Source organism: Somniosus microcephalus, chromosome 11 (genome assembly GCF_052327205.1).
Source record: "Somniosus microcephalus isolate GS21.2 chromosome 11, FLI_Smic_1.0, whole genome shotgun sequence".
Taxonomy (NCBI): Eukaryota; Metazoa; Chordata; class Chondrichthyes; order Squaliformes; family Somniosidae; genus Somniosus; species Somniosus microcephalus.
In genome coordinates this window covers 2,770,001-2,781,179 of record NC_140997.1, presented here as the reverse complement: position 1 = coordinate 2,781,179, position 11,179 = coordinate 2,770,001, and the positions used below count along the sequence as shown (strand labels likewise).

At 47.7% G+C, this 11,179-nt stretch overlaps 1 protein-coding gene across 3 annotated transcripts in view; it reads left to right on the top strand.

Moving 5' to 3' along the window:
• The first annotated feature begins 8,916 nt into the window (after positions 1-8,916).
• LOC147110260 (BTB/POZ domain-containing protein KCTD5-like) overlaps positions 8,917-11,179 on the top strand; it is a 68,887-nt gene continuing 66,624 nt past the window's right edge. Inside the window, exon 1 of one of the 3 annotated variants that reach the window (XM_086000041.1) lies at positions 8,917-9,198. In XM_086000041.1, the coding sequence (XP_085856167.1) occupies positions 8,965-9,198 (234 nt within the window). In that variant the 5' untranslated portion in view covers positions 8,917-8,964. The remainder of the gene's footprint in view (positions 9,199-11,179) is intronic. The other 2 variants (XM_086000043.1, XM_086000042.1) reach the window with 2 other exon arrangements.

Genomic DNA, 11,179 nt, shown 5'->3' with positions numbered 1-11,179 from the left:
TTAAAATGGTGTTCAACAGAGTCCAGGAAAAATATATTCCGCTAAAAAAACAAAACCAAGCTAAACAGTAATGAGACACTGGATGAATAAAGCCATAAGGGAACAATTGAGGGTAAGGAAAGAGGCCTACATTAAGTACACGGGCAGCAAGGGAGAGCATAACGAGAGAGGATACAAAGAGATTAGGAGAGAAGTCAAAAAAACAATTAGGAAGGCAAAGAAAAGCAATGAAATTAAATTATCAAGGAACATAAAACAAAATAGTAAAATATTTTACAGGCACATAAATAAATAAAAAAAGCAAGGTTGGGATGGGAATAGAGCCACTAGGGGATGGAGAGGATAATATCACAGGTAACGATAGAGAGATGGCAGAAATATTAAATAATTACTTTGCTTCAGTATTTACCAGGGAGATAGAATAGGTGGAGATGGCATCGGATGATGAGATAAGTGCATTTAAAATAAAGAGATATATTAACTAAACCAATGAAACTAAGAGGATTAAACCCTGGTCTGGATGGATTACATCCGTGCATTTTAAAAGCACCTAGGGAAGAGATAGCAGAGGTATTACTAAACATATTTAGTAATTCGTTAGACAAAGGTGTAGTGCCAGAGGACTGGTGGATAGCTAATGTAATACCTATATTTAAGAAGGGAGATAGAACATGTCCAGGGCATTATAGACCAGTCAGCTTAACATCAGTGGTGGGAAAAATAATGGAATACTGAGAAAAGGGAAAAACATTTAGAAACCAAACATATAATAAATAGAGATTTCAAAAGGGAAAGTCTTGCTTAACCAACCTAATTGAATTTTTTAAAGAGATAACGGAGTAGACAAGGATAATGTAGTAGATGTAATTTATCTGGATTTTCAAAAGGCCTTCAATAAGGTACCACATAATAGACTGATGAACAAGGTCAGAGAATGCGGAGTCAGGGGACAAGTAGCAGAATGGATTGTGGGCTGGCTTCAGGACAGAAAGCAGAGAGTGGGAGTAAAGGGTAGCTATTCACAGTGGCAGAAGGTGGGTAGTGGTGTTCCACAAGGATCAGTGCTGGGACCACTGCTGTTCACAATTTATATTAACGATTTAGACTCCGGAATCAAAAACACAATTTCTAAATTTGTGGATGACACCAAATTAGGGGAGGGATAGTCAATACTGAGGAGGACTGCAACAAATTACAAGAAGAAATTAATAAACTTGCAGAATGGACATACAATTTACAAATGAAATTCAACACAGATAAATGTGAGGTATTACATTTTGGTAAGAAAAATAGGGAGGTCACATATTACTTGGAAAATAAGAATCTAAATGGGGTAGAGGAGCAAAGGGATCTGGGAGTACAAATAGACAAATCACTATAAGTTGCGACAGGTTAGCAAGGCCATAAAAAAAGCAAACCAAGCACTGGTGTTTATTTCTAGAGGGATAGAATTGAAAAGTAGGGAAGTTATGCTAAACCTGTATTGAACCTTGGTTAGACCACACTTGGAGCACTGCGTACAGTTCTGGTCACCATATAAAAAGGATATAGAGGCACTGGAGAGGGTGTAGAGAAGATTTACAAGGATGATGCGAGGGTATACATATCAGGAAAGGATGAACAGGCTGGGTCGCTTTTCTCTTGAAAAAAGAAGGCTGAGGGATGACCTAATAGAGGTCTTTAAAATCATGAAAGGTTTTGATAGAGTAGGTCTTTAAAATCATGAAAGGTTTTGATAGAGTAGATACAGAGAGAATGTTTCCACTTGTGGGGAAGAGCAAAACTAGAGGCCATCAATATAAGATAGTCACCAAGAAATCCAACAGGGAATTCAGAAGAAACATCTTTACCCAGAGAGCGGTGAGAATGTGCAACTCGCTGCCACAGGGAGTGGTTGAGGCGAATAGTATCGATACATTTAAGGGGAGGCTAGACAAGCATCTGAGGGAGAAGGGAATAGAGGGTTACGCTGATAGAGTTAGATGAGGAAAGACGGGAGAGGCTCGAGTGGAGCATAAACGCCGGCATAGACTGGTTGGGCCGAATGGCCTGTTTCTGTGCCGTATATCCAGTGTAATCCTGTGTTTCTGTGCTGGAACATTGTGATTTTTTTTCCACAGATGAGCTCCAGGACACAACTGACCCCTTGTGGAAAGGAAGCAAGTGGTTATCAGGCAGTTTGTGATGAGAAAACTGAAGGGAGAGGCAACAAGAACAGTGTGTGGAAAATGGGAGGTTCCTTTGAGATTAGGGTTAAAACACACTTCTGGAGCATTACCTGATACTGACCCTGCAGAGCAGACCTGCGAGGGCTTGGTTCTGATGCTGCTAAATCTAGACTCCCAGAAAAGTAGTATGTGCTCACTTGCATAACTCACATTCCACAAACACAACAGACGTGAATTCCGATCCAATGCACACTGGGATTTGAGCATGATACAAATACATTACATTCTGGAAATAAACAGCAAGGCCGTCAGACTCTAATGTTTCAGGAAGATGGTTGTGGTTGTTAGCGGCCAATCATCACAGCCCCAGGTCATCGCTGCAGGAGTTCCTCAGGGCAGTGTCCTAGGCCCAACCATCTTCAGCTGCTTCATCAATGACCTTCCCTCCATCATAAGGTCAGAAGTGGGGATGTTCACTGATGACTGCACAGTGTTCAGCGCCATTTGCAACTCCTCAGATAATAAAGCAGCCCATGCCCGCATGCAACAAGACCTGGATGACATTCAGGCTTGGGCTGATAAGTGGCAGGTAACATTCACGCCCCACAAGTGCCAGGCAATGACCGTCTCCAATAAGCTTGTAATAAGGGAACATCTATAATTATGGGGGATTTTAACTATCATATTAATTGGACAAATCAAATTGGGCAGGGCTGCCTTGAGGATGAGTTCATTGAGTGTATTAGGGATGGGTTTCTTGAGCAGTATGTAACTGAACTGACCAGGGGGCAAGCAACCTTAGATCTGGTCCTGTGTAACGAGACAGGATTAATTAAAAATGTCCTAGTAAAGGATCCCCTTGGAATGAGTGACCATAACATGGTTGAATTCCATATTCAATTAGAGGGTGAGAAGGTTGGATCTCAAACAAGCGTGCTAAGCTTGAATAAAGGAGACTATGAAGGTATGAGAGCGGAATTGAGTAGAGTGGATTGGGAAAATAGATTAAAGGGTAAGACGATACATGATCAGTGGTGTACATTTAAGGAGTTATTTTACAACTTCCAAAAAATATATATTCCACTGAGAAGAAAAGGGTGTAAAAGAAAAGACAGCCATCCGTGGCTAAGTAAAGAAATTAAGGATAGTATTCGACTAAAAACAAGGGCATATAAGGTAGCCAAATCTAGTGGGAGGATAGAGGATTGGGAAAACTTTAAAAGACAGCAAAAAATAACAAAAAGATTGATTAAGAAAGGGAAGATAGATTATGAAAGTAAATTAGCCAAAAATATAAAAACAGATAGTAAGAGTTTTTATAGTTATATAAAAAGAAAAAGGGTGGCTAAAGTAAATGTTGGTCCCTTAGAGGATGAGACCGGGAAATTAATGGTGGGAAATATGGAGATGGCAAAAACACTGAATGAATATTTTACATCAGTCTTTACAGTAGAAGACACTAAGAATATCCCAACACTGGACAAACAGGGGGCTAAAGGGGGGGAGGAGCTAAACACGATCAAAATCACTAAGGAAGTGGTACTCGGTAAAATAATGGGACTCAAGGCGAATAAATCACCTGGACCTGATGGCTTACATCCTAGGGTCTTGAGGGAAGTGGCGGTAGGGATTGTGGATGCATTGGTAATAATTTTCCAAAACTCCCTGGACTCGGCAATGGTCCCGGCAGACTGGAAAACTGCTAATGTAACACCCTTATTTAAAAAGGGCAGTAGACAGAAGGCTGGAAACTATAGACCGGTTAGCCTAACATCTGTGGTAGGTAAAATTTTGGAGTCCATTATTAAGGAGACAGTAACAGGACATTTGGATAATCATAATTTAATAGGACAAAGTCAGCATGGTTTTATGAAGGGGAAGTCATGTTTGACAAATTTGCTGGAGTTCTTTGAGGAAGTAACGTATAGGGTGGATAAAGGGGAACCAGTGGACGTAGTGTATTTAGACTTCCAAAAGGCATTTGACAAGGTGCCACACAAAAGATAAAAAATCACGGGATTGGGGGTAATATTCTGGCATGGATAGAGGATTGGCTATCTAACAGAAGGCAGAGAGTTGGGATAAATGGTTCATTCTCAGACTGGCAATCAGTAACTAGTGGTGTTCCGCAGGGGTCAGTGCTGGGTCCCCAACTCTTTACAATCTATATTAACGATTTGGAGGAGGGGACCGAGTGTAACATATCAAAGTTTGCAGATGACACTAAGATGGGAGGGAAAGTAGTGAGTGAGGAGGACATAAAAAACCTGCAAGGGGACATCGACAGGCTAAGTAAGTGGGCAGAGATTTGGCAGATGGAATACAATACTGGAAAGTGTGAGGTTATGCACTTTGGCAGGAAAAATCGTAGAGCAAGTTATTATCTTAATGGCAAGAAACTGAAAAGTACTGAAGTACAAAGGGATCTGGGGGTCCTGGTGCACGAAACTCAAAAGGTTAGTATGCAGGTGCAGCAAGTGATTAAGAAGGCCAATGGAATGTTGGCTTTCATTGTTAGGGGGATAGAATATAAAAATAGGGAGGTATTGCTTCAGTTGTACAAGGTATTGGTGAGACCGCACCTGGAATACTGTGTACAGTTTTGGTGTCCATACTTAAGAAAGGACATACTTGCTCTCGAGTCAGTACAAAGAAGGTTCACTCGGTTAATCCCGGGGATGAGGGGATGGACATATGAGGAGAGATTGAGTAGATTGGGACTCTACTCATTGGAGTTCAGGAGAATGAGAGGCGATCTTATTGAAACATATAAGATTGTGAAGGGGTTGGATCGGGTGGATGCGGGGAAGATGTTCCCGATGATGGGTGAAACTAGAACTAGGGGGCATAGTCTTAGAATAAGGGGCTGCTCTTTCAAAACTGAGATGAGGAGGAACTATTTCACTCAGAGGGTGGTAGGTCCATGGAATATGCTGCCCCAAAAAGCTGTAGAAGCTACATCATTACATAAATTTAAAACAGAAATAGACAGTTTCCTAGAAGTAAAGGGAATTAAGGGTTACGGGGAGCGGGCAGGAATTTGGACATGAGTCTAGGTTCGGATCGGTCCTGGCCCTGTGGGTAGCAGAGTGGGCCCAGGGGCCGTGTAGCCTGATCCTGCTCCTATTTCGTGTGTCTAATTCTGTTAGATTCAGGAGATGGTTCTGTGATAGTGGATTGGCGGTTAGGATCAGATCGGCCATGATCTTATTAAATGGCGGAGCAGGCTCGAGGGGCCGATTGGCGGAGCAGGCTCGAGGGGCCGATTGGCGGAGCAGGCTCGAGGGGCCGATTGGCCGACTCCTGCTCCTATTTCTTATGTTCTTAAGCGAGAGTCTAACCACTGCCCCTTGACATTCAATGGCATTACCATCGCCGAATCCCCCACCATCAACTTCCTGGGGTTCACCATTGACCAGAAACTTAACTGGACCAGCCACATAAATACTGTGGCAACAAGAGCAGGTCAGAGGCTGGGTATTCTGTGGCGAGTGTCTCACCTCCTGACTCCCCAAAGCCTTTCCACCATCTACAAGGCACAAGTAAGGAGTGTGATGGAATACTCTCCACTTGCCTGGATGAGTGCAGCTCCAACAACACTCAAGAAGCTCGGCACCATCCAGGACAAAGCAGCCCGCTTGATTGGCAGCCCATCCTCCACCTTAACCATTCAGTGTGCTCAGTCTGTAATGTTTGAGTGTGGTCAGGCCACCAGTAACATTTTGGTTGTGATCCTTGTTCAGAACTGCACTTTGATACCAGTAGATGGAGCCGTGCACCAGGAAGCTGCTCCTGTTGTAACTTTAGGGAAAGACGTTGGAAAAAGTTGCACAACTTTCCAAGGTTCCGTTTAATGGGAACAATGTAAACGGGAACAAAATCACAGTCAGACTCATCATCCCGTTTCTAATATTTAATATGAGTATAGCTTTCCCCCTAGTTTTTCTTCATATATTCCTAAAAGCACAGGAGCAAAAACTGTTGTCAGCCAATGAAAAATATTGTAACAGTTGATCTGACTGAATGGTACATAGAATCATAGAATAGTACAGCACAGAAAGAGTCCATTCGGCCCATCCTGGGACACTGCACCTGCTCAGACTGCACAATCTGCATTCAGCTAATGGAGTTAAAAATAACAGGTCCAAGTCCAAAATTCTGGGGGAGGTAAACATTTTGCATAGAAACATAGAAGATAGGAGCAGGAGTAGGCCATTCGGCCCCTCGAGCCTGCTCCGCCATTCAATGAGATCATGGCTGATCATCCAAATTCAGTACCCTGTCCCTGCTTTCTCCCCATATCCCTTGATCCCTTTAGCCTTAAGAAATATATCTAACTCCTTCTTGAATATATTTAATGAATTGGCCTCTACTGCCTTCTGTGGTAGAGAATTCCACAGGCTCACCACTCTCTGGGTGAAGAAATTCCTCCTCATTTCAGTCCTAAATGGCTTACCCCTTATCCTTAGACTATGACCCCTGGTTCTGGACTCCCCGGCCATCAAAAACATCCTTCCTGCATCTAGTCTGTCCAGGCCTGACAGAATTTTATAGGTTTCGATGAGATCCCCTCTCAATCTTCTAAACTCCAGTGAGTATAAGCCCAATCGACACAATCTCTCCTCATACGTCATTCCTGCCATCCCAGGTATCAGCCTGGTGAATCTTCGCTGCACTCCTTCCATGGCAAGAACGTCCTTCCTCAGGTAAGGCGACCAAAACTGCACACAATACTCAAGGTGTGGTCTCACCAAGGCCCTGTACAACTGTAGCAAGACATCCTTGTTCCTGTACTCGAACCCTCTTGCTACAAAGGCCAACATACCATTTGCCTTCTTAACCGCCTGCTGCAGCTGCATGCTTACCTTCAGCGACTGGTGCACAAGAACATCCAGGTCTCCTTTGCACTTCCCCTTCTCCCAATCTTACTAAATGTTTGACCACTCCATCCTTCTCCAACGCCTCTCCACCGTTGTCCAGCTGGGTGGGACTGCACGCGCCTGGTTCCATTCTTATCTATCTAATCGTAGCCATAGAATCACCTGCAACGGCTTCTCTTCCCACTCCCGCACTGTTACCTCTGGTGTCCCCAAGAATCTATCCTTGGCTCCCTCCTATTTCTCATCTACATGTTGCCCCTTGGCGACATCATCCGAAAACACAGCGTCAGTTTGCACATGCACGCTGACCACACCCAGCTCTACCTCACTACCACTTCCCTCGACCCCTCCACGGTCTCTAAATTGTCAGACTGCTTGTCCGACATCCAGTTCTGGATGAGTAGAAATTTTCTCCAATTAAATATTGGGAAGACCGAAGCCATTGTTTTTGGTCCCCGCCACTGACTCCATCCCTCTCCCTAACATCTGTCTGAGGCTGAACCTCACTGTTTGCTACCTTGGTATCATATTTGACCCTAAAATGAGCTTCCGACCACATATCCACAGCATAACTAAGACCGCCTATTTCCACCCCCATAACATTGCCCGTCTCCGTCCTTGCCTCAGCTCATCCGCTGCTGAAACCCTCCTCCATGCCTTTGTTACCTCTAGACTTGACTATTCCAACACACTCCTGGCTGGCCTCCCACATTCTACCCTACGTAAACTTGAGGTCATCCAAAACCCGGCTGCCCGTGTCCTAACTCGCACCGAGTCCTGTTCACCCATCACCCCCTGTGCTCGCTGACCTACATTGGCTCCCGGTTAAGCAACGCCTCAATTTCAAAATTCTCATCCTTGTTTTCAAATCCCTCCATGGCCTCGCCCCTCTCTAATCTCCTTCAGCCCCCCCGAGATATCAGCGCTCCTCTAATTCTGCCCTCTTGACCATCCCTGGTTATAATCGCTCCACCTTTGGTGGCCGTGCCTCCAGCTGCCTGGGCCCCTAGCTCTGGAATTCCCTCCCTAAACCTCTCCGCCTCTCCACCTCTCTCTCCTCCTTTAAGACTCATTTAAAACTGACCACTTGGACCAAGCTTTTGGTCACCTGCCCTAATTTCTCCTTATGTGGCTCGGTGTCAATTTTTTTTGTCTTTTAATGCTCCTGTGCAGCGCCTTGGGACATTTTACTATGTTAAAGGCGCTATATAAATACAAGTTGTTGTTGTAAGTGCATTAATAATTAATTACAAAAGCAAATTATCAAAGATGATTTTTTTTGAAATAATGACATTTCACAATAACATGATTAAAACCAATGAGTTTTCAATGAAATTCCTGGCCAATTTACTACATTTGATTTATTAATAGATAAATATAGAGGTTGAAGTCACATTTATGATGCAAAAAATGAGAATAATTAAAAGCATTGCGGTGAACGTACATTATTTGAAATATACATGATAAACATGACCTTTGAATAATTAATTATTTAAAATATAATTAAAGAGTGACAGAGACTGGACGCGGGGGTTGCCGGGAGGTGAGGCAGGCGGGCGGGCCGGGCGCGGGGGTTGCCGGGAGGTGTGGCGGGCGGGCCGGACCGGGCGCGGGGGTTGCCGGGAGGTGTGGCGGGCGGGCCCGGCGCGGGGGTTGCCGGGAGGTGTGGTGGGCGGGCCGGACCGGGCGCGGGGATTGCCGGGAGGTGTGGCGGGCGGGCCCGGCGCGGGGCTTGCCGGGAGGTGTGGCGGGCGGGCGGGCGGGCCGGGCGCGGGGTTTGCCGGGAGGTGAGGCGGGCGGGCCGGGCGCGGGGGTTGCCGGGAGGTGTGGCGCGCGGGGGTTGCCGGGAGGTGAGGCGGACCGGGCGCGGGGGTTGCCGGGAGGTGAGGCGGGCGGGCCGGTGTCCGGCGGGCGGGATGGCGGCGGCGGGGTTGTCGATGGCGGGGACGGCGGCAGAGGATCTCCCGGACGGCGGGCCTCCCGCGCTGTGCCGCCAGTGCTCGGGCCTGGAGCGGGCGGCCGCCGCCAAGTGGGTCCGGCTGAATGTCGGCGGCACCCGGTTCCTGAGCACCCGGCAGACCCTGAGCCGCGACCCCCGCTCCTTCCTCTACCGCCTGTGTCAGGCCCCCGCGGCGCTGGACTCGGACAAGGTACCGGGGGGGGAATGCCCTGGGGGTGGGGGTGGGGGGAGGGAAGAGGCTGGGGTGGGGTTTGTTGGGGGGTGCGGGGGGGGGGGGGGAGAAGCCGTGGGGTTTCGGTGAGGAGAGGTTTGGTTTGGGTTTGTTGAGGGTGTGTGGGGGGTTTGAAGCCCCGGGGTGTTGGGGGGTGCGGGTGGGGAAGAGGGGAGGTTGGGGATTGGGTTTGTTGGGGGTTTGGGGGGTGAAGCCCCGGGGTTTCGGAGAGGAGAGGTTTGGGTTTGTTGGGGGTGTGGGGGGGGAGAAGCCCCGGGGGGAGGGAGAGGGGAGTGTGTGTGGGGTGTTTGAAACCCCGGGGTGTTTGGGTTGGGGTGTGTGTGGGGGGGGGGTGAAGCCCCGGGGGGAGGGAGAGGGGAGTGTGTGTGGGGTGTTTGAAACCCCGGGGTGTTTGGGTTGGGGGGGGGGGGGGGAGAAGCCCCGGGGGGAGGGAGAGGGGAGTGTGTGTGGGGTGTCTGAAACCCCGGGGTGTTTGGGTTGGGGTGTGTGTGGGGGGGGGGAGAAGCCCCGGGGGGAGGGAGAGGGGAGTGTGTGTGGGGTGTTTGAAACCCCGGGGTGTTTGGGTTGGGGTGTGTGTGGGGAGAGGGGAGTGTGTGTGGGGTGTTTGAAACCCCGGGGTGTTTGGGTTGGGGTGTGTGTGGGGGGGGGGGGAGAAGCCCCGGGGGGAGGGAGAGGGGAGTGTGTGTGGGGTGTTTGAAACCCCGGGGTGTTTGGGTTGGGGTGTGTGTGGGGGGAGAAGCCCCGCGATGTGGGGGGAGAGGGTAGGACGTTGGGGATTGGGTTTGTTTGGGGGGAGAGGGCGGGGGGTGAAGCCCCGGGGTTTCGGTGAGGAGAGGAGAGGTTTGGGTTTGTTGGGGGTTTGGGGGGGGGGAGGGGGGCAAAAACACCAGAGTTTCTCTAAAGTTTGCCGACATTATTCCTTGTTTCTCTGTCCAGATGCTGATGGTGTTTCCTGTTGTTTCTGAGCCTGTGCTGGGTCTCTATCTCTGCTCAGACTATTACTACCATCACTTATTCCGATGGATGTGGTTCATTGCCTTGCCCGGTGCTGCAGTGTGGAGACACAGCGCCCACTTAAACTACTGTCATTTGTTCCGAGACTGGAGCAGAGAGGGTGTTGGTTTTGCTGCACAATCTGTTGAGTGCTCCACTATCTCAGGTCGCAGACTGGAAGGCCTATTTTGATATCTGTAAAAGGGACTTGGTATCTGAGTCAGTCGTTTCAAATTGTTCTCTGAACAGGAGGAGGCCATTCAGCCCCTCAAGGCTGTTCTGCCATTCAGTGAGATCATGGCTGACTCCATATACCTTTGGCCCATATCTCTCAATACTTTTGGTTAACAAAAAGCTATCCATCTCAGATTTAAATTAACAATTGATCTAGCATCAATTGCCGTTTGTGGAAGAGAGTTCCAAACTTCTACCACCCTTTGTGTGGAAGTATTTCCTAATTTTATTCTTGAAAGTTCTGGCTCTGATTTTTAGACTCTGCCCCCAGTCCTAGAATCCCCAACCAGCGGAAATAGTTTCTCTCTATCAGTTCCCCTTAATATCTTGAAATCGATCAGATCACCCCTTAACTGTCTAAATTCCAGGGACTGCAATCCTAGTTTGTGTAATCTCCCCTCATAATTTAACCCTGTCGCATGGTGAACTCTCAGGAGAATAGAAAGCCACAGAGCTGGGACGATCCTAGATTCAATCCCTGCCCTGTATTTCGCACCATCTATAGGTGTATTTGTGGGGGGGGGGTGGGGGGTATGGGCTGAGCACGGGGATTGGGCTCAGTTCTGATGCCCTGTGACAGAATAGTCAATTGTCACTTGCTATCTCGGCACGAGACAAGTGATAAAGCACTGGAGGGGCACAGTGGTGCTGTACTCCATTCTCGGTCACATACTTACATTAGGAGTCATTTTATTGAGACTGTCTATAGGTT